The sequence below is a fragment of the Oncorhynchus nerka genome, linkage group LG13 (genome assembly GCF_034236695.1).
Source record: "Oncorhynchus nerka isolate Pitt River linkage group LG13, Oner_Uvic_2.0, whole genome shotgun sequence".
Lineage (NCBI taxonomy): Eukaryota > Metazoa > Chordata > Actinopteri > Salmoniformes > Salmonidae > Oncorhynchus > Oncorhynchus nerka.
In genome coordinates this window covers 98105896-98130359 of record NC_088408.1, presented here as the reverse complement: position 1 = coordinate 98130359, position 24464 = coordinate 98105896, and the positions used below count along the sequence as shown (strand labels likewise).

General features: G+C 44.2%; 1 protein-coding gene across 1 annotated transcript; it reads right to left on the bottom strand.

Moving 5' to 3' along the window:
- Positions 1-334: 334 nt before the first annotated feature.
- Positions 335-21129, bottom strand: LOC115122993 (endothelial lipase-like). The gene is made up of 10 exons (XM_029652278.2): positions 20834-21129; positions 13763-13944; positions 13430-13609; positions 10962-11073; positions 10452-10676; positions 9861-10103; positions 4497-4617; positions 2303-2533; positions 1800-1907; positions 335-1645 (listed from the first exon to the last, which is right to left on the bottom strand). The coding sequence occupies exons 1-10, from the start codon at positions 20922-20924 to the stop codon at positions 1630-1632; spliced, it is 1509 nt and encodes a 502-aa protein (XP_029508138.1). The 5' UTR covers positions 20925-21129; the 3' UTR covers positions 335-1629.
- Positions 21130-24464: the final 3335 nt, after the last annotated feature.

The following is a 24464-nucleotide window of genomic DNA, read 5'->3' as shown; positions in this document are numbered from 1 at the left end:
TGGAGTCCTCAAACTATATTGGAGACGAGCCAAGCAGCCTCCCCTTGGAACTTCTTCTCTTCTCGCATCTTCAATGCGTTTAGAGAAGGTGGAGGGGAAAGAGGCCAGGAAGAGGAATATGGGAAGAGTAGTGTCCTACTCTAGCCGTGCCATGTGTACCAAACAAGGAAATATCTAAACAGAAGTGATCTACTCTAACAGTGCCATGTGTACCAAACAAGGAAATATCTAAACAGAAGTGATCTACTCTAACAGTGCCATGTGTACCAAACAAGGAAATATCTAAACAGAAGTGATCTACTCTAACAGTGCAACCGACAGGGACTTCAGCAGATGTGGGTCATAGTTTTTTTATTTTTAGAATTGGCATGTTTACTAGATTCCATAAGATTAATCCCAGCATCACACCATGGCCTACGTAGACTTCTGCTAGAGTTGCATTTCCACCGTCAAAATGAGGCCATACTTCCCAGCACTGTAACACAACTAAAAGTAGCACCGTCAATACCACTGACCAAGACAAGCAAAGGAATCTGACACCGTGGCAACCGTACTTCCTGGCCTCAGGAAGGCCGTACATAGACGTTAACAATGTTGAAAACGAGTCTTTTCAGCATCGTGGTTACTGAACATCTGGGAATAATGATCTGATTTTTGGGTGACGTAAGTGGCATACTTAAAGTAGTAAACTAATCTAAGTAAAACCGGACATCAAAACCTCTGCAGTAATTTCAACTCCTCTTGACTTTGAGGATGAGTTAAAGAAACAGCCTTTAAGGTTTAAGCACCTTGGTCATCCAGCTGAAGAAAAACACCCCAAAAAAAGGTGATTTCTTCCCCAATTGTTTTAATTTTTTTACATTATATACATAAACACGGCCACATATGGGGTACATCAAAATAACAATAGCAACACGTTGTACAGAAGTAGGGTAGCAAATTTCAGTAAAAATTTCCCCAAATTCCCAGAAGGAATATGACCGGACACCGAAGGGACAAATCCGCAATCATCCAACCAAGATTTCTGGAAAACCTGGGAATTTTGCAACCCTACAAAACACAGTGAAAGATCAAGTGAATGTAGCCCAGTCACGTCCTTCAGTTTTACAGTGTAGTCACATTAAGCTCGCTCTAGCCAATAGGCACGCTCATACCCTTGGTCACGCCACACACTACCTGCATGCAAACACATTCACTCAACCACAAACACTGCATCAGAGGAAATTATTCAAACAATGTGCTTGATAAATAACCATGGTCTTGCAGTGCTTCCAATTCAGAAAATTAATACAAATATACAGTAAAGAGACTAGGTTTGTTGGGGGAAAATGTCCGATGGATAACACAACCGTTTATTTTTGTACAGTCTCTGTACAAAGAAAAACTCCGGGAATTCTCAGGTCCTGACAGACGGCACGTGAAGCCTCCCGCCGTCCCATTGGCCAGAGCCCAGAGTCATGTGACCACCAGTAAACATCCAGGTGCATCCCAAGTCCAAGGCCTCCCACCGTGTGCTCATCACTCCTCCAATCAAAGTGCTCAGATGAAGAAAAGGCGGGTCCTTACAGACATGCCTTCCGACTTTGGGTCCCATGCCATTGGTGCGTTGATTGATGAAGTGCTGAATCCTTATACGTTATGCAACCTGTCAATGCAAGAGTACCGGTCAATATGCTGGATTGCCTAGACATGTATCCAGTCATCTAAGGACCTTGTCTAATGGTTTAAAATACAATTCTGTATCTAAGAATTAGACACCGTTAGAGAACGCTACACTAAGTGAATGGACTGTGCTGTACCTTTTTCTACTTGGTTTGACCTCCCAGCCATCACGACACTTGACATACGTGATGACCTGTCCTGGAGAGATCTCAGTCACTGAGGGGTCCTGGGCACAGAATGTGAACCTACACAAGCACAAACCAATAAGTGAAACAAGGAACCGATAGCACAACGTTGAGGAGCAGATTAGATGCTAAAAACCAAATGATAGTTAAAAAAAAAAAAAAAAAGTGAAAATATAAAAAAAAGAGAATGTTTAACGGCAAGATGCATTTAATTCAAGACTAAATGACTCCATTTCCTGAGTTATAAACAACGGCCGTTTGAGTGAGAGCATTATCAAATCAAAGACAGCCGACTCTGCTTGGTGAACTAACCATAGAAATACAATTTCTAGAATGGAAATCGCAATTCTGAACTCTTTTTTTCCATTCTATGGAACCAACCACTCATTGAATGGTATGTGGGGAAAAAAAAAAAAAAAAAAAAAATGGCCACCGCTTTCTGCCTCCCAACTTACTTCTTCTGAGTTTCTCCACACTTGACACGGATCCTACGGACCTCCAACACCTGGTTGATGGGCGTGCCGGTGCGGTTCCAGGACCAGAAAGACTGCTTCATGTTCTTCCAGATGGACCCTAGCGACTCGTTGGCCCCCTCCCAGCTCAGACGAATCTTCAGCAGATCCCCGATGTCGTCCTCGGTGAAGACCAGGAAGGTGTTGGTCAGGTTCAGACCCACTTTGTTTGGACTGGCGGGGGGGAGAGACACAAAAAGGTGTCACAGGTTGTTACGGATACAGGTATCCTGTGTTTCTTCTCTCATCACAGGTGGCAATCATTCCTCAAACAACCTTCAAATCAGAAGACCCCTCCTGTTTCCATTACCCAATCACATTCCCTTGGTTTAAAAAACCCTGACCGTTGTTTTTCTCAGAAGCTCCACCTCTCGGTAGTTCTTTTGTTTTTTCAACTGCATGTCACTGTGTCCCCACCTGTGAGTATTGTTTTTGTTGATGGTGGGAAAAGGGGGTACTAAGACACGTCACCCATGGGCCTACACTACCCATAGGTAAACTTTGTTTAAGAACACTAGTTAGAACTGGGCGGACCACCCACTGTATTTTTGGTTAGTTAGCCTACGTCAATACAGCTAGTCTAGCTTAGGGGTGTGTTTGGTTAGTTAGTTAGCTGTTGGTGAAGTAGGCTAGTCTAGTTTAGGGGTGTGTTTGGTTAGTTAGTTAGCTGTTGGTGAAGTAGGCTAGTCTAATGTAGGGGTGTTTTTGGTTAGTTAGTTGTTGGTGAAGTAGGCTAGTCTAGCGTAGGGGTGTTTTTGGATGCTTATTATTTCTTTCCTTGGGTCCAGCTCAGCCCCTTTTACCATGTGTTTATCAAATAAACCATGAGTGTTTGAAGGTAGAGTTATGTTGTCGGTGGTTATTTTCGTTCTCACGGTTACTTTGTCACTATTATGATTTGCATTATGAGTTATGTTACGGGTCTCGATACCCCCCCCTAGACTTCCGGGACAAAGGGATTCCTAACAGTAAAAAAATGAATTCACTAATTGCCATTACACTTCAGTGCATTAGGACAACTCAAGTGTTTATAGTTTCTTTTTACATGAGCACAGTAGTAAGAGTGTTTATATTTGCCCCATATACATACAAGTGTGTTTTATACGTGTGAATTGGAAAAATGTGTTTTTTTAATATCCCAAAGGGTCACGGCCAGGATCAGCCACTATCAACAGCGACCCTGGAGCAACTTGGGTTAAGTGTCTGGCGCAAGAGCACCGAATTTTCCACTTGTCGGCTCGGGTATTCGAACTAGCGACTTTTTGGTTACTGGCCAAAAAGCTTTAAGTGGGTGAATTCCGACTAGAATTAAGTGATGCAGAATAGAGCATTGACACAGACCTCACCTTTTAATGTCAGTGCTCTCCACCACACGAATAGCAGGTGAACAGTGATGATAGTAGTACTAGACTTAGGTTCTGCTGCTTAAGGTAAAGGTTTGAACTCAGAGAGAAGAGTATAACAAGGGATTTACCTTATTTTTACGTATGCTTAACAACCCCCATTGTAATCTACATGCACTGTAATTTACACATTGATACGGTAAATGAGTAATCCGTTTGGAGAAGGGTGTCACAGGAGGAGGTTGGTGGGTAACTTGAAAATCAGGGAGGTTGTGCTCATGGTAACGGCTAGAGCGGAAATAGTATCAAATGCAGCCAACACATGGTTTCATGCCATTCCATCCACTCCGTTCCAGCTATTATTATGAGCCGTCCTCCCCTCAGCCACCTCCACTGGTGGAAATGCACATGGCAATTATTTTAGATTATTTTCCTTATGATCCCTGGAGACGAATGTGAAACCAATCATTTGGAAGCAAACTGAAAATCTCCTCAACATGGCGTGAATTAGGCTATAAATAGCTGTGCCGTTATTCTGAATTTTCGCAGGTGAAGTTTGGAGACACAAACTAGGCTTCTATAAAACCTGCAGAGTTGTATCGCGTTAAAACATTTTCATGGGTTGAATTAAACATGTATTCAGTGCGCACAAGGAAAGCTTATTTACAAACCTGCATAAGGCAAGTCTGAATACCAACTACTAAGTGCCTAGGAAAGGGCGTACATTTCCTAAGTCTAAATCGGGCCCAAACCGCTAGGCTACCTGCCACTGAGTAGAGAGCAGCAGTACTCACAAGTCTACATGCAGGTCATCGGTGTCATTGTGAGCTCCATACAGCTTGACGTGGAAGGTTGGGTCAGCATCGTCAGCCTGCTTTCTGTTGAACACATGCATCTTCATCTGATAATGGATGCCTAGGAGGGACAAACAAAACAGCAAAATAAATATCACAGGACAGGGACATAAACAGGAGCCAATACAGTAGCTTTACGACTGCAAGGTGTGACTGAGTCATAAAAAAAGAAGGTTCAGAGATAAATCGCTTGGCTACTGATCAAGTACTGATAAGGTGTGTTATGTGTAAGTGATAATGTCCGAGAAGCCGGTGTCTGGAGGGTATTGTCACAAGTGTTAAGCCCGAGAAGAAGTAGAGAAACTGTGGCAATATATCCTCCAAAACACGTTCCACAAGGCATCACTTTTATGCAACAGGTTAACATATTGAAATGACTGATATTATGAATGTATTTTTACCATTTCAGCCTTCCACAAGATAGTCCTGAACCAAATCTAGGGTTGCTACCCTAGCCACCTGTTCGTTCACTTGCCAGAGACAAGTTAGGTCTCGTTATAAATCTATGGACATCACCCAGGCGCACGGTCTAAATATTGCGTTGCAGTGACGGCTGGCAACATTCTTATCCCTCGCTTGCTAGCAATAAAAACATCTGCTAACTGTCATGTCAAACAGTGCAGCCAGAATAACAGAAAAGTAGCGACGTGAGTTTGTTTAAGCTGTTTTCTATAACAATGAGCTAATGGGCAAATTCACCTGGCATAGAGCATTCGCTTCCTAGCCAGGTTAGTATTCAGAGGAGCTAGCCAACACAAATCACTTCAAACTGAAACGACAGAAAACTAGCTGCATTTCTTGTTTTTCTATTGAATTATTTTTGTTTTGACACACTGAACAAAAATATAAGTGCAACAATTGCAAAGATTTCACTGAATTAGAGTTAATATATATATATATATTTTTTAAAGAGATCAGTCAACTGGAATAATATTCATTAAGGCCTAATTTATGGATTTCACGTGACTGGGAATACAGATATAATGTAGGGGTGTGGCTCAGAAAACCAGTCAGTATCTGGTGTGATCACCATTCGATCACCATTCTCCTTAACATAGAGGTGATCAGGCTGTTGTGGCCTGTTGAATGTTGTCTCACTCCTCTTCAATGGCTGTGCGAAGTTTCTGGATATTGGCAGGAACTGGAACATGCTGTACTACACGTCAATCCAGAGCATCCCAAACATGCTGAATGGGTGACCTGTCGAGTACGTAGGCCTTGGAAGAACTGGGACATTTCCAGGAATTGTGTACAGATCCTTGCGACATGGGGCTGTGTATTATCATGCTGAAACATGTGACGACGGCAGATGACTGGCACGACAATGGGACTCTGGAATCTTGTCACAGTATCTCTGTGCATTCAGAATTAACATCGAAATTGCAAATGGTGTCATCTAACTTATGCCTGCCCATAACCACACCATGAGGCACTCCGATCACAATGTTGACATCACCAGGGTCTTGACCTGACTACAGTTTGCCCTTGTAAACTACTTAAGTAAGCAAATGCTCACTTTTGATGGCCACTGGCACGCTCTTCGTGGATGAATCCCGGTTTCAACTGTACTGGGCAGACTGCATGTACGGCATTGTGTGGGCAAGCAGTTTGCGAGGACGACGAGCACGCAGATACGTTCCCCCTGAGACAGTTTGTGAAAAAAAATAATATTTGGTTGTGCAAACCCACAGTTCCATCAGCAGTCCAGCAGTCTGGCTGGTCTCAGATGATCCCACAGTTCCATCAGCAGTCCGGCTGGTCTCAGATGATCCCACAGTTCCATCAGCAGTCCGGCTGGTCTCAGATGATCCCACAGGTGAAGACTGATGTGGAGGTCCTGGGCTGACGTTGTTACGCATGGTCTGTGGTTGAGGAGGTCCTGGGCTGACGTTGTTACGCATGGTCTGTGGTTGAGGAGGTCCTGGGCTGACGTTGTTACGCATGGTCTGTGGTTGAGGAGGTCCTGGGCTGACGTTGTTACGCATGGTCTGTGGTTGAGGAGGTCCTGGGCTGACGTTGTTACGCATGGTCTGTGGTTGAGGAGGTCCTGGGCTGACGTTGTTACGCATGGTCTGTGGTTGAGGAGGTCCTGGGCTGACGTTGTTACGCATGGTCTGTGGTTGAGGAGGTCCTGGGCTGACGTTGTTACGCATGGTCTGTGGTTGAGGCCGGTTGGACGTACTGCCAAATTCTCTAAATTCTCTTAAAAACGACATTGGAGGCAGTTTATGGTAGAGAAAGGAACATGAAACAATCTAGCAACAGCTCTGGTGAACATGCCTGCAGTCAGCATGCCAATTTGTGCACTCCCTCAACTAGACATCTGTGGCACTGTGGTGTGACAAAACGGCACATTTTAGAGTGGGCTTTTATTGTCCCCAGAAATTCTCAGTAACAGGGATCGGAGAGAAATAACCTTTGTGCATATGAGAAACTTCTGGAATCTTTTATTTATATAAACATCCATACTGAGCTAAAGGGTAGAGTTGCCACTTTCAAGGAGCAGGGCTCTAAACCAGAAGCTTATGAGAAATCCCGCTATGCCCGCCGATGAACCATCAAACAGGCAAAGTGTCAATACAGGACTAAGAGTCAAACCTACTACTCTGATGCTCGTCAGATATGGCAGGGCTTGCAAACTATTACGGACTAAAAAGAGAAGCCCAGCTACGAGCAACAAGTCTACCAGACGAGCTAAATGACTTCATGCATGAGTCAAGGCAAGAAACACGCATGAGAGCACCAGCTGTTCCGGACGACTGGGATCCCACTCTCGGTAGCCGATGAGAGTAAGACTTTTAAACCAGGTCAACATTCAAAGACACAGGGCCAGACGGATTACCAGGACTTTTACTCAGAGCAAGCGCTGACCTACTTGCAAGGTTCTTCACTGACATTTTCCACCTGTCCCTGACAGAGTAAAAAAAAATTAAGCACACGAGATGAAGCGAGAATTAAGACATTTGAGTAGTAAGACATGTATAAAAGCAACAGATACCATTAATAAGAAGGGGCTAGAAATAACATATGGTGAGCTACCGAGTGGCTAGGACAGGCAAACACCATACTATTGTGTTAGACTCATTTCTTCCTGCTGTTGCATATATGGCTGGGACAATGCTGGGGGAAAAGGCCCCCAAAAAACTAGACAATTTCACAACACTTCAGTGACAAAGCAGGAGATGTTTTGAAACAATTACTGCTTAGCATACAAGCCAATGAATTATATGCGTTACAGCTGGATGAGTCACCCGTGGCAGGCCTGGTATATGTCCGTTAGGTTTATGGGGGGGTTGGCAATTAAGGAAGACATCCCCGGCAAACCAGGGCAACATGAGGATTCTTTTAAGTACTGGACAGCTTTGTGACATCAAATGGACTTGTGTGGTACAAAATTGAGGCTAAGAAGTTGAAGCTCTTTTCTGTCTGCATTAACAAGGACAACATGTCTTTCCGTCATTGTATGCATGATTACCGTGCAAATGAACTCAAGCTTACACACACACACACACACACACACAATGTCACATGTGATATAGCGAAGCACCTGAGTGAGGTGGGTGCGCAATTACTTTCCCGAAACAGACGACGAACTGGATCCGTTCTCTCTTTCATGCCCTGCAGCCAGTCCATTTGACCACGATCTGAACAAGAGCCTCATCGAAACAAGCGGTTCTGAAAATTGACTTTAAAATCAGAAGGCACTGTCAGATTTCTGGCTAGAACTGCACTCAGAGTTTTTTGCCAAGGCAAATTAAGACACCCGAGGCCCTTTGTAACCACATACCTATCAGAGTGTGCTCTGTTCAATGCTGTTCATTGACTAATCAAATCAAATGTATTCATAAAGCTCTTCTTACATCAGCTGATATCTCAAAGTGCTGTACAGAAACCCAGCCTAAAACCCTCAAACAGCAAGCAATGCAGATATAGAAGCACGGTGGCTAGGAAAAACTCCCTAGAAAGGAAGGAACCTAGAGGAACCAGGCTGTGGAGTGGCCAGTCCTCTTCTGGCTGTGCCGGGTGGAGATTATAACAGAACATGGCCAAGATGTCCAAATGTTCATAAATGACCAGCATGGTCCAATAATAATAAGGCAGAACAGTCAGGTGGACTGGGGACAGCAAGGAGTCATCATGTCAGGTAGTCCTGGGGCATGAGACTACAGCTCAGTGTTCAACACCATAGTGTAGCCAGTCATTGTAAATATATTTTTTTAACTGAACTGCCTAGTTAAAGCATTATTATTATTTTTTAATCCCTTGGTGCCCACATGGCTCATCACAAAGCTAAGGACCCTGGGATTAAACACCTCCCTCTGCAAAAGGATGCTGGACTTCTTGATGCCGCTGCCCCCCAGGTGGTAAGGGTAGGTAACACATCCGCCACACTGACCCTCAACACAGGGGCGTGTGCCTAGTCCCCTCCTGTACTCCCTGTTGACCCAGCCGTGAAGAGGGCACAACAATGCCTCTTACCCCACAGGAGAGTGAAAAGATTTAGCATGGCTCCTCAAAAGGTTCTACAGCTGCACCAGCGAGAGCATCCCGACTAGAAATAATCACCACCTCCTATGGAAACTGCTCAGCAACCGACCGCAAGGTGCTACAGAGGGTAGTGCGTATAGCCCAGTACATCACTAAGTCCAAGCTTCCTGCCATCCAGAATCTCTATACTAGGCAGTATCAGATGAAGGCCCTAAAAATGTAACAACTCCAGCCACCCTAGTCATAGACTGTTCTCTCTGCTACCACACAGCAAGCGGTACCGGAACACCAAGTCTCGGTCCAAGAGGCTCCTAACAGCTAAGCCATAAGACTGCTGAACAGCTAATCAAATGGCTACCCGGACTATTTTACTTTAGTTTATTAATTAAATATTGTTCTTAAACTGCAAGCACTTCAGCGCACGTGACCTGCCGCGTTCAGCGCACGTGACCTGCCGCGTTCAGCGCACGTGACAAATCATTTGATTTATATTACACAAGTGCGAAAACCCATCAGTAGAGTTGAAAATGGGTCGGGACCATGGTACACTGTATTTGGTACATGGGAAATTAACCAAAGGGGTCAAGGTATGTGCACCATGTCATCACGGATAACACAAAGTCAATTAGATGAAAAACGGTTCTCTGGTGGGAAAATACATTTTGAATAAAAACAATGTGTAAGACTATTTGCATGACAATCTGTCGGGTGGAAACCAAGCCAAGCGGTTGAGGGAAAATGGTTAAATGTGAAGAACAGCATTATAAAACTGCACCTTCCTCCTCTTCCCCCCAATTAAAATAATCCCCAGCTCACCTCTGAAGGGTGTGACAGCACGGGTCTTCAGGTACATCTTACAGTTGCTCCTCTTCCTCATCTTCTTGCTGTTGTAACCAATGTTGTTGCAGCGGTTCTTGCGGCAGCTCAGGCAGATGCCCTTCTTGAAGCGTTCGGGGTCGGTGCACTGGTAGGCAAGGCTCGTGTACTCGTTGTTCATCAGCGAGTCCACAAACAGGAGCACAGCCCGCTCGTGTTCACACTTAATCACATCCATGAAGCCTGAGGAGGAAAGAGTTAACAGCACTGATAAGCAACAAGGGAACAGCCAACCAGTCACATGACAAGCAGCCAACTCCCATCTAGCCAAAGAACAGCAGAAAAAAAAGTCAGTTAAACTTGGTACAGCACTGCGTTTAGTGGTGCGTCCCAACAATCTCTCCTTGCACCCAAAGCGTGCACTTGTTCACTTCATGGATTTGAAAGGAAATGACTGGTGTATGGAAACTCCCTCTAGGCTATGCCTACACCAATCCAATGCTTTTAGACTTGTGGTGGGGGGAGGGAGGGGACACACACACACACACACACACACACCCTCAGTGACTTCTTCCTGTGTGTGGTACTCACTTCCTCCAGCTGTACTGGTAAGCATCTCACGCAGGGAGCAGCCTGGCTGCACGTCTCCACCGTTGGGGTAGATGTCAATGTCTCCGATGGGCTGCTGGATCCCAATGCTCATACCCAGTGCCTCGCGCGTGTACGTATGCAGGATGTCCACAAAGTCGGCGTCGTCCGATGAGAGGCGCTTATCATCTCCCACCCCCTCAAACATGGGCCCTGCCGGGTCTAGACCTATAGGAGAGATGGGAGAAACGGGAACGTCTCATTTGGTGGACAAGAAAGGTGTCTAAGATCTATAGGCATACAGCCACAGCTTAACAGTCAATACACCGTGACTATAGCCACAGCCATCACTCCATGAAGACATGTCGATGGTAAGGTGGTACTGGTTTCATACTTGACTATATTGAGTTTGATTTAAAAGGGGATTGGCACCGTTACAAAGGTTCAGACCGCTGCCTGTTCAGAGTCATGAGGAGCAACAGTGAATGCGGTCATAAACCTCCCACAACTTACCCGTGATTCTGCCAATAGTCCCTCGCACAGATGTTCCGGCGTAGCCCGCCACATGGGCCCCCAAGCTGTAGCCAATCAGGTGCACATTATGCAAGGGCAGCTGCTGTTCCTCCTATCGGATACATGACAACCAACATCAGCTGCTGCCACACAAAAGGCCCTCAGCCAATAGCAGTCAGTCATTCCCTGGGCACCAGCAAATCCCAGTGGAGATAATGAGGTATCAGAATACGTTCACACTCTCCCTTCATTGCAAAAGCACTTCCACCCTCTGCTTGTCTCAGAAGGCAGTCTACCCTCTTACCCACAGCCTGAACCCTGGGCTTGCATGTCAGCGGTGTCCTGGCCTGTTAAGGGGACAGAGCCTTGCCTGAATGAGACATAGAATGTATCCCAATACTGTCTAATAGCCTCCTTTCCCTTCAGCCATCTGAACAGATTAGCTGGGTAGAAAGCAGTACAGTGAATTGGAACCACACCCAGTCTCTGCTCTTAGTGGAGGTCACAATGGAGAGACACACTAGGTCACACAGCAGTTGACTCGTGATGAGAATGAGACCAATTGCAAACTAGACAGAGGACAACTCTTCCCCAAGAGCATCTGGCGAGTTCCCGTATGACCAAATGGAAAATACAGAAATACCCACAACTCCCTCATTAGAATTCACAGGATACCAGGAGTTCCCACCAACACCTGAAAACACTGCCAGCTGTTCTGTTCCTGAAGGAAAAGTTCCCAGCCACATCACCACTACTGTAGTCAGCACTGGAAGGGTATTGGGATACTCAGCTGTCCTCTAGCACACTGGAGCTCTCAACTCACTAAACTACTGGAGACGGTCCAGAGCCTCGTTTCCCCAGAGCCTTCTCAGTATTAAGATTATCACTGGCTCCAGGTCATCTACAAGTCTCCGCTAGGTAAAGCCCCGCCTTATCTCAGCTCACTGGTCACCATAGCAGCACCCACCCGTAGCACACGCTCCAGCAGGTATCTCTCACTGGTCACCCCCAAAGCCAATTCCTCCTTTGGCCGCCTTTCCTTCCAGTTCTCTGCTGCCAATGACCGCAAAAATCTCTGAAGCCTCATATCTCCCTCACTAGCTTTAAGCACCAGCTCAGAGATCACTGCACACAGCCCATCTACCTACCTCATCCCCAAACAGTATTTATTTATCCTGCTCCTTTGCACCACAGTATCTCTACTTGCACATCTACCATTCCAGTGTTTAATTGCTATATTGTAATTACTTCACCACCATGGCCTATTTATTGCCTTAACTCCCTTATCTTACCTCATTTGCATTCACTGTATAGACTTTTTTCTACTGTATGTTTTGTTTATTCCATGTGTAACTCGTTGAATGTGTCGAATTGCTATGCTTGATCTTGGCCAGGTCGCAGTTGCAAATGAGAACTTGTTCTGGTTAAATAAAGGTGAAATAAAAAATAAATCATTAAATGCCATTCTGTTTCCCCAAACCCTTTGATCAAGACCACTTGTAGAGCAGCAAAAGTACATTAGATCGTATTTGTATTATTATTCACAGAAGATCTCCACTAAACACAGAATCAAGATTTGTAGGCATCCATCAGACAGGCGGCCGATAACGTCAGAACGAAGTTGACTACTAGTCGGGCGGCAGGTAGCCTAGTGGTTAGTGTGTTGGACTTGTAACCGAAAAGGTTACTAGATCAAATCCCTGAGCTGACACTGTAAAAATCTGTCATTCTGCCCCTGAACAAGGCAGTTTTAACCCACTGTTCCTAGGCCGTCATTGAAAATAAGAATTTGTTCTTAACCGACTTGCCTAGTTAAAAAAAATAGGTACAAATTTTAAAAAGTGGCAATTGTTACAAAACAAGTGAAAGAAAACAAATAAAAACCGAGATGACTGCATTGAGTAGCCACTAGGCTACGGCCTCATTTTAGTCTCATGTGTACCAAGGTGTGCACAGTCTAATTTAGTGCATTATTATGGCGTAAGCATCATAAACCGCCTCAATATTTGCAGCCATAAGCAGTAATCTCTCTAGGAGCAGATCCATTGTCAGCATTGTACAATAATAATAAATGTTAAGGTAAGATTTGAGTGGAGAAGGCTGATCCGAGAGCAGCATTGCTATTCTTTCGATCCCATCGGTAGACCCATGGTCTAACGATGCACTTAACGAACTCTACATGATTGGTTTGGTAAACACATTTTTCTTTAAATATTTTTAATATTTTTAAAAGTTGGCTCTTAAATAACGATGCAACTGCTACGATCGTAATGCTACAGTTATATCGCAACTGGAAAACGAGGCCCTGTCCCACATCATTTAGATAAACGTCCCCGAGAGAAAAACACATCACCCCTTATAGTGTCCTATGAACACTGTCAGTACATGTAAGCTTAAAGATCAATGTATTCAACAGCCCTCCTCACTGATACTGCAATGTAATAGACCGCTGAACAACCAAATCACACCTGGAGCCAGTTAATGGTGGTGGCAACACTGAGACCAACTTGGTGGGTGTGGTTGACAGCGTCGGGGTAGAGCTGGTGGGCCATGGGAAGCCAATCAACGATGACCACGTTGGACTCCGGTTCTCGCTGCATCATGGCCGCCACCAGCTTCTGCATCCAACTCTCAAACATCCCACTCGTCTGTATAGGAGAGAGCAAATCGGTCACACACACACACACCCCTTTAAAGAGCAACCCTCTGCCTAAAAAAAAGAAATAAAAACATACACAGCAAAGGCTCACTAAAGCAACCTGTGACAAAAAGGTAGACGAGGGGACAAGGAGTGTGTTTACCGTCCAGCCGTGGATGATGAAGAAGGTCTTGGCTGTGACGTTGAAGCCACACTTCTGCAGACTCCTCTTCTCACCAGGCAGAAGGACACAGCCGTCCACGTCAAGATTCAGGCTCTTCCTCATGTTGTACGTGATCCGGTCATGGATCGCCTCGTCGTCGTAGAGCACTTTGAACTCCTCATCTAGGGAGGGGTGAGCAATAGGAGGGCATTAGGATGAGCAATATCTCTAGCTGCATGGAAAAAGATACACACAAATATAAAAAAAAGGACTTCAGCCCATCTTAGGTTTACAGTTCAGCGGGAGTCACCTTCAGAGCCTTGGAATACAACATGTAGGGAGGAACCTATATACCCTCACATGGAGTGTCCCTCATTTCAAATCAAACACGTTATTACTATCAGTTGTAGCAGCAGGAACTACACAGGTTATTGGCACGGCAGGTAGCCTGGTAGTTAGTGTGTTGGGCCAGTAACCGAAAAGGTTGCTAGAGCAAACCCGAGAGCTAACAAGAGGAAATAAAAGTCGTTCTGCCCCTGAACAGGTAGTTAACCCACTGTTCCTAGGCCAGTTAACCCACTGTTCCTAGGCCAGTTAACCCACTGTTCCTAGGCCAGTTAACCCACTGTTCCTAGGCCAGTTAACCCACTGTTCCTAGGCAGTCATTGTAAATAAGAATTTGTTCTTAAATGCCTTGCCTAGTTAAAAGGTTCAAATAAAATTTTAAAAAACAAGAGTATGATCATTATACAAGATTCCTACACAAACATTACACTTGAATAATCACATTTTTTTTTTTTTTTTTAACATAATCAGCTTGTACCCCTAGCAGAGCTCACATTTGTCTTTATTGTGAGGAGGGCGGCTCTACCAGTCAATCGTGCTCGTTAATGAGCCGTGTTCGAGCCACCTCATTATTTCAGCTTTAGGTCTCAATCATTTGATTTGCTGCAGTGTCGCATTAGTCTAGGAATATTGCGTTCGAGAGGTTTAGGATAATTAACTTTATGAACCTATAGGAGGAAAACACCTGTGAGTGTCAGCATCACTCCTCCCATGGAATATCCCCACAGCTGGGCTCAGTCAAGGCCCACATCTGATCACTTATTTGGCTAAATTATTAGCCATAGTTTACTCTATCGATACAGCAGTCTTAAAAATGGACTGCTACCGCGAACGCAACATTAAGACGCCAAAACATTTAACCTCCTCACTCCAGTCGTTCTGTCCTCCAATGAATGCTGTGTGTACCGATTCAAATTCTAAATTTGCATAAGAGTCCAATTCTCACCATCATTGCAATGGATTGTCCGGTCTGCTGAGGGGGCCATTGGCTGCCACCTGCACTCTATTGAGGTCCTGTACGACTCCAGGGCAAGGATGCTTGCAGTAAAGATAACCATCGACTCCTTCCGCCAAAGACTGCCCTCCCGCCAAAGATTGCCCTCAGGCAAACAGTTCAGGTCAAGCGCAACCAGTACCTCCCACTACCTGAACAGTTACTTCCCACGTGCCATGGTAATCAACAGTCCACCTGGTCCTCTCATCCATGGACTTTACACTATTTACACCGGTACAGTCATCCCAAAACTGCACATATCTTCCAGCATACTCTTATCCAGAGCCAATTAGGGTTTAAGTGCGTCATTCAAGGGCACAGATTTTCCCACATTAACCTTAATGGTCAATCACGGTGTGCCAGTAACACACTAGGTTACCTGCAGCTTAGTGTTCATACTATATCTGGATCTGTGGAAATTCAGCATCTAGACATTTTAAATTTGTGCCAGCACCATTTCACAGGTCAAATTCCTGTACATGCGAATGGATTTGGCGGATAAAGCAGATTCTGACATGCTAAACTCGGGGTTCTGGTTTGTCAGTTTACATTGTATTCTTGGGGACTGATTATGTACTCCATGAACAAGTTTGCCTTGTAAAAAAAAGTTGACATTTTTTTCCTTCTTAATGAGTTAAGCCAATCAGTTGTGTTGTGACAAGGTATGGGTGGTATATAGAAGATACACATTTTTTGGTAAAAGACCAAGTCCCTATTATGGCAAGAACAGCTCAAATAAGCAAAGAGAAACGATAGTCCAGCATAACCTCAAGACATGGTCAGTCAATACAGAAAGTTAAAAACTTTGAAAGCGCTATGATGAAACTGGCTCTCATGAGGACCGCCACAGGAAACGAAGACTCAGAGTCACCTCTGCTACAGAGGATAAGTCCAGTAGAGAGAGTTACCAGCCTCAGAAATTGCAGCCCAAATAAATGCTTCAGAGTTCAAGTAACAGACAACTGTCCAGAGGAGACAGCGTGAAATCAGGCCTTCATGGGTCAAATTGCTGCAAAGTAACTACTAATGGAATCCAATAAGAAGACTTGCGCCAAGAAACAAGCAATTGACATTAGACAAGTGGAAATCTGTCCTTGGGTCTGACGAGTGCAAATTGGACATGTTTGCTTCCAACCGCCATGTCTTTCTGAGACACAGAGTAGGTGAACAGATCTCTAGATGTGTAGTTCCCACCGTGAAGCATGGAGGTGGTGTGATGGTGCTTTGCTGGTGACACGGTCTGACTTATTTATAATTCAAGGCACATTTAACCAGCATGGCTACCACAGCATTCTGCAGCGATACGCCATCCCATCTGGTTTGGGCTTAGCAGGACTAACATTTGTTTTCAACCGGACAATGACCCAACAAACCTCCAGACTGTGTAAGGGCTATTTAATCAAGGAGAGTGATGAGTGCTGCATCAGATGACCTGGCCTCCAGAGTCACCTGATTGTTTGGGATGAGTTGGACCACAGAGAAGGAAAAACAGCCTACAAGTGCTCAGCATTTGGGAACACCTTCCAAGAGTCAAACTATTTGTCAAATGCACCGGAAAAAAAACAAGTTTAGACCTTACCGTAAAATGCTTACTTACAAGCCCTTAACCAACAGTGCTGCTCAAGAAGACTTTAGAAAATATTTACCAAATAAACTAAACAATAACGTGGCTATATACAGGGGGTACAGGTTAGTCGAGGTAATTTATGTAGGTAGGGGTGAAGTGACTATGCATACATAATAAACAGCATGTACAAAACAAATGGGGGGGGGGTCAATGTAATAGCCCAGTGGCCATTTTATTAATTGTTCAGGAGTAGAAGCTGTGAAGGAACCTTTGTTCTAGACTTGGCGCTCCGGTACAGCTTGCCGTGCGGTAGCAGAGAAAACAGTATATGACGTGGGTGGCTGGAGTCTGACAATTTTATGGGCTTTCCTCAGACACCGCCTATTATAAAGGTCCTGGATGGCAGGAAGCTTGGCCCCAGTGAAGTGTTGTGTCGTCAGCAAACTTGTTGTTAGAGTTGTGTTTGGCCACGCAGTCGTGGGTGAACAAGGAGTACACGATGGGACTAAGTACACACCCCTGAGGGCACCAGTGTTGAGGATCAGCGTGGCAGACATGTTGTTGCCTACTCTTACCACCTGGGGGAAGCCCGTCAGGAAGTCCAGGATCCAGTTGCAGAGGGAGGTGTTAAGTTCCAGGGTCCTTAGCTTAGAGGACAATATGGTGTTGAACACTGAGCTGTAGTGTATGAAAAGCATTCTCACATCGGTGTTGTCTAGGTGGATAAAGGGCAGTGTGGAGTGTGATTGAGATTCCGTCATCTGTGGATCTGTTGGGGGGGGGGGGTATGAGAATTTGAGTAGATCTAGGGTATCCGGTAGGATGGTGTTGATGTGAGCCATGACCAGCCTTTCAAAACACTTCCTGGCTACTGACGTGAGGGCTACAGGGCGGTAGTTATTTAGGCAGGATACCTTAGCTTCCTTGGGGACAGGAACTATGGTAGTCAGCTTGAAACATGTAGGTATTACAGACTCAGACAGTGTAGGTATTACAGACTCAGACAGGGAGCGTGAAAATGTCAGCGAAGACATTTACCAGTTGGTCTTGCATGCGTCGAGTACACGTCTTGGTAATCCATCTGACCCCGCGGCTTTGTGAATGTTGACATATTTAAACGGTCTTGCGCACATCGGCTACTCAGAGCGTTATCGCAGTCATTCAGAACAGCTGGTGCCCTCGTGCATGCTTCAGTGTTGCTTGCCTCGAAGCAAGCATAAAAGGCATTCAGCTCATCTGGTAGGCTCACGTGAAGTTGAAGGTGGTCAAGAGAATGCCACGGGTGTGTAAAGCTGTCATCAATGCACAGGGTGGCTACTTTGAAGAATCTCAAATATAACCATTTGTTGCTACATGATTCCATGTGTGTTATTTCATAGTTGATGTCTTCACTACTATTTTACAATGTGGAAAATAGTAAAGAGAAAAGAGAAACCCTTGAATGATTGTGTCTAAACTTTTGAATGGTACTGTAATTCAAAATCCCTCATGTGATGTGTCCTTCCCTGGACTTAATCCCTTAAATATTGGCTCTTTCCAGCAATTAGTGGACTCTTTATGGAGTTTGCGTGAGCAGACAGTCCGCTTTGGTGGTTAACGAGTAATAGGCTAGCTAAGTTTAGCAAGTAGATTCCACGCAACTCCAGGTATACCTATAATTAATTGGGGAAATAATTTCTTTGGTTATCATACTGCTGGGTTACCCAAGTGGTTTGGCACTTCCTGCTCAACCCGGCTAGCTATGACAAGTGACTACTGCTGGTGGACAATTGAATGCACCAAACACTGGTTTTAATCACATTTCTTTGCTTAGTTATATGTAACGTTTGACATTTTATCTGTGCCAATGATGTTCTGCTCGCTCAAAAGACATTTGCAAGTGCTCAAGTTGAATTTGTGTTCTTGACTGGTCCTCTGCTCACTCAACCATTTTCTTCTCGACTCAATGATGTTTCATCTTGCTCATGCGCCATCTAGCGCTAGTTCAGCGTTTGGATCAGAATTGAAGCCATAATCATACCTTACATGCGGACTACACTGGCCGCGGAAAGCATTAAACATGTATTGCAGTTTAGCTAGCTAGCTAGATGTTGCTAGCTAGATGTTGCTAGCTAATTTGTACTGGGATATAAATATTGGGTTATCATTTTACCTAAAATGCACAAGGTCCTCTACAATTCATCCACAGATAAAAGGGTAATCTAGTTAGTTTCTAGTAATATCTCCTCCTTCAGGCTTCTTCTTCGGACTTTATATGGCGGTTGGCAACCAATTTAAAGGTGCATTACCACCACCAACTGGACTGGAGTGTGGACCTCAGTTCATCTTTCAATCACTCACCTGGCTATGTGCCTAAAAACCAATGAGGAGATGGGAGAGGCGGGACTTGGAGCGCATCAAGTGTCACAAATAGAAACAAGTTCTAGTTTAGCGCCTGGCTACACGAGAGCAGTGTAGATGCAATGATTGAATAACACGCATGTTTACATTTATTTTGCAATACTCGCAGGTGTGGTCAGCATGCGTGTCCTGATCACGTCTGGTGTGGTTGTACAAAAAACATGCGTGCAATAGCAGACACGCACGCCCAGTCTAGTCAGCATGTTAACCTGTTGGGGCTAGCCCTGTGTGTCCTGATCGCGTCTGGTGTGGTTGTACAAAAAACATGCGTGCAATAGCAGACACGCACGCCCAGTCTAGTCAGCATGTTAAGAGCGTTTGCACAAAAATATATAGTTTCAAGTTGTCGCCTTTAAAAATAACGAGGTGCAACGCTCTTCTGTAAATGATCAGATGGGGATTAGTAGTTTGCATACAACACAAGTCTACTCAAATCCTCCTGTGCCCCTCCAGACTACCATCAATGTATCGGCGCCACAGGAGATTAGAAAAGAACAGATTAGATAAAGCATTGTAAACTCATTTTTCACCCCAGAAAGGAATTGGCATAATTCTACACCCATGCCACACCGTCGCTGTTCCCTGGCATTGGAGGTAAAAAATAAATATATATATTTTTAAAGAGTTAGCATATTGAAGGTGTTCACATAGTTCTTCCATTCACTGCACCAGATTGGTGAAAGCAATATAGGGATATCGATCAAGACCTGTGCTTTTCACCCCCCCGTTTAGCATCTATCCTATGTGTGGCAATCCCTTTGTGAAGGCAACCTGCTACTATTGTACAGACAGTGTATAAAATGTAGGAATGCACTGTAGTTTACAACTGCTCTGTGACAGTATCAGTTGGCTGTACAGACAAAGCCAGCTGCCTACTATACTGCAATATCTCGGCACTCCAGAACTCTCCTGCACTTCTATTCCATATGGCCTTGAGCTCTTACTGACACGCTTTCACGCGAAATAGTGAAACTAAAGATGTTAAGTGTCTCAAGACAAATACTATATTCTGGATTCGTTAAGAATTTAAATTTGACTGCCAAGTTTGTATGAATTATTCTCCGGAACAGGATAGTGGAATAATTATGGACATCAAATAAGTGTTTTTTCTAAAATGAAACCAAACTTAAGATAATTTTGATTGATTACAGACTTGTAGAACAAGCCAACAGCCCCGGCGGGGCACTGCGGTTCTTGGTAAAACGCGGAGTCGTCGGAAAAATCTCAATACCAGATAGAGCCACGAGATGTGACGTCTAGTCCGGCTTTTGCGCCACATCACGAGCACTCCAAGGACACGTATCTCACATGAAAATCCATTCCCGTTCATCCCGGTCTCACTTGATCCTCATTCGATCAATGCAATCAAATCAAAGATATGCTGTGCTAATGGGGGTTAAATTGAAAATTAACTCTGATTTCCATTGAACCTGCTTCTTGTCTGAATGACCCTTTACTCATGGTGTGTAGCATATTCCCATTGACTCATTGTAGTGGATAGCCTAATATTTAAAAAAAATGTAATGTAGGCTTTCCGAATAGGCTATGCCAACTTTCCCCAAACTCAGACCTCGGTACGTTGTGTATTGTCCCAACACTACACAACTGATTCAAATTATCAGTTTGATGACTAGTTGAATCAGCGGTGTAGTGTAAAGCAAAAACCAAAACGTGCACCCCTAGGGGTGCGAGGAACCAGTATGGGGAAACCCTGGATTGTGCTGTTAAGTGTCAATGAAATAGTCTATTTAGATTTATTTCTTACCTTTGAAAAGTTCGTTGTCTTCCACTCCCGACGCAAAGAGCGCAATTGCACAAAGTAGGACAACCCACAAAGAAAAAGTTAGATTTTTCATTTCTTTCTCACGCAAACAAATGTGAAGTCCGTCGATGTAAAGATAACCGGCTCTTTTGAACAGTTACTCGTGTGTTCGGTGAGTTTATGTCCAATGATCCAAGTATCAGTGAGACTGTTGTTCGTGTACGCCTGAGACCAGTGAGAGTTGAGTGACCTGGAGTCAAATTGTTCATTAGAGATTTAAATAGTTTCTCCTTTAGTCGTCTGATCATCGGCAGAGCGCTATTTGAGGATTCAAGGCTTGCAATTGGTCAAGCACAATTTATTTACGTTGTAAAGGCGTGGCGAAGAATTCATGAATTAATTTGTAGTAGCCTCACGTTGTCATTTAAACTATTTTATGAGCGGTCTCTGAAAACAAACAATGCCACCGTGTGATCCGACCATGTATGGCTCGGATTATGGGTAGTACACAGATTACACTACATTGAATAGAACCACTACAGTTACGCATGGACGACAAGTGCCAATACCGCAGTCACAACCTGTAGGCATCACAGCAGCACTATACTGTCTGTACATTTTACAAGTCAAACTGGACCTCTAGTCTCTCCTTCCTTTGGCATTTACCCCATAGTAATCTCTCATATTTAGATGCTTTATTTAGTTGACCGTAAAAACACTGAGCAAGTGATCTGTTAGATCATTTCTTTTACTAGCCTATTGTGTTTCAGAGAGGAAATGTCATTAGTGTAATCGATGATTACATTTCAATTGTGTGACTTCGGGTTGCATTCAATATTGCCTGGAAACCAGAAATTGAATTGCATAAAATTCTTCTTCGGGAATGAGCGTTTGAATCGGTAAAGTTTCCATTCACTAGAATGTTGAATACAATTACATGTCAAAGTACTTTACCGGTTGTGGGTGAACTTGGTCTGTTTGGCGGTAGGTATGTGAGACAATATATCCACGGGAAAGTATAAATTAAATCAACTTTTCAAAACGCTGGTACTGCGTTCATATGTCTTTAATCTCGTAAACACGTTCATGAACTCGGCAAATCAGCATGCATCTCCGGCATGTATTTTTTTAAATCTTGTGCGCATGCTTCAGGTGATAGAAATTGAACGCACTACCAGCGCTTTAAAAAATTGATGTAATTATACTTTCCTGTGGATATATTGTCTCACATACCTACCGCTAAAAAGGATAAAGTTCACCTACAACCGGTAAAGTACTTTAACATATCACGTTATTCAACATTCTGTCGTGTAGAGCTGTGAGAGGAAACGTTCCTGATTCTAACCTTCATTTCTGCCCGACAGAATTATATCAAATCAAAGTTTATTTGTCACGTGCGCCGAATATAACAGGTGTAAACCTTACAGTGAAATGCTTACTTACAGGCTCTAACCAATGGTGCCAAAAAAAGGTATGTGTGTGTGTGTGTGTGTGTGTGTGTGTGTGTGTGTGTGTGTGTGTGTGTGTGTGTGTGTAGGTAAGTAAAGAAATAAAATAACAGTAGAAAGACATTTGAAGAAAAAAAAGCAAGGCTACATACAGACACCTGTTAGTCAGGCTGATTGAGGTAGTATGTACATGTAGGTATCGTTAAAGTGACTATGTATATATGATGAACAGAGAGTAGCAAGGCTACATACAGACACCGGTTAGTCAGGCTGATTGAGGTAGTATGTACATGTAGGTATCGTTAAAGTGACTATGTATATATGATGAACAGAGAGTAGCAAGGCTACATACAGACACCGGTTAGTCAGGCTGATTGAGGTAGTATGTACATGTAGGTATCCTTAAAGTCACTATGTATATATGATGAACAGAGAGTAGCAGAAGTGTAAAAAGAGGGGTTGACGGGTGGTGGGACACAATCCTCTTGCCCGAGATGGCATAGCAGTTCAGACGTCTTTTGTCCTCGTCTTGTCGTGTCGTGTATATATATATATTTACAACTTTTTTCACATACATTTTATTTTTATTTTCCATCAACTCATCTTCAATACACTCTCCTGCAACCTGCCTCACCAATTGATATGTATAAATACGTATTATTTACCTCAAATCTGCAATCCTCCAAGAAGCTAGCCAGAAGCTAGCCAGAAACTCCAAGAAGCTAGCCAGAAGCTAGCCAGGAGCTAGCCAGAAGCTAATCAGAAGCTAGTTAGCTTCTTTACTGGCAACTCGTTAGTATTCAGCTAACCACGGTTTGTGGTCATCAGCTATCCTTTAACTCGAAAATCTATCGCCAGTTTTGTACGGCGCGGCTCGGAACGGAACATACCGGACCGATTTTTCTCTCCATGTCCCTGGATTTCAACTGCTCTCTGGACATTCACTCCCGGATCTCACAGCTAGCTGGCTGCTATCCGTGTGTCTATCTGCTTTCGTCGATTCCGGAGCAAACATCAATTACTCCGGAGCTAGCCAGCTCCGTCAATCACTCCTGAGCTCCGTCAATCACTCCTGTGCTGCAGTCACCTATCCGGACCCGTTTTACTGCCTACGCGGAGCCCCACCGGGCCTTCACAACTGGACTGCCGACGTTATCTACCCGAAGGAGATCCGGCTGGCTCCTCCGTCGCGACGTTACCTGAACGCCCATCTGCGGCCTGCTAACCGTTAGCTGTCTTACCGGCTGCTCTCAGAATAGACAATCGGACAATTTATTTATTTTTATTATTATTATGTTTCTTCTTGGGCCTCTATAACTATATCTATTGTTTTTATTTTTTGTTGTTGTGTGATTTGGACTAATCCCCTCTACAACACGGAACTCCACTAATCTACTGACGGAACGCAAGAGGTGGCTAACAACAGATCTCCATCCTATGCTAGCTTGCTACCGATGTCCTGGCTAGCTGTCTAAATCGCCGTGACCCCCAAACCAACCTCTCCACTCCCTGGACCCTTTTGATCACTCGACTAAGGATGCCTCTCCTTAATGTCAATATGTCTTGTCCATTGCTGTTCTGGTTAGTGTTTATTGGCTTATTTCACTGTAGAGCCTCTAGTCCTGCTCACTATACCTTATCCAACTTATTAGTTCCACCACCCACACATGCAATGACATCTCCTGGTTTCAATGATGTTTCTAGAGACAATATCTCTCTCTTCATCACTCAATACCTAGGTTTACCTCCACTGTATTCACATCCTACCATACCTTTGTCTGTACATTATACCTTGATGCTATTTTATCACCCCCAGAAACCTCCTTTTACTCTCTGTTCCAGACGTTCTAGACGACCAATTCTTATTGCTTTTAGCCGTACCCTTATTCTTCTCCTCCTATGTTCCTCTGGCGATGTAGAGGTGAATCCAGGCCCTGCAGTGCCTAGCTCCACTCCTATTCCCCAGGCGCTCTCTTTTGATGACTTCTGTAACCGTAATAGCCTTGGTTTCATGCATGTTAACATTAGAAGCCTCCTCCCTAAGTTTGTTCTTTTCACTGCTTTAGCACACTCTGCCAACCTGGATGTTCTAGCTGTGTCTGAATCCTGGCTTAGGAAGACCACCAAAATTCAGAAATTTTAATTCCAAACTACAACATTTTCAGACAAGATAGAACTGCCAAAGG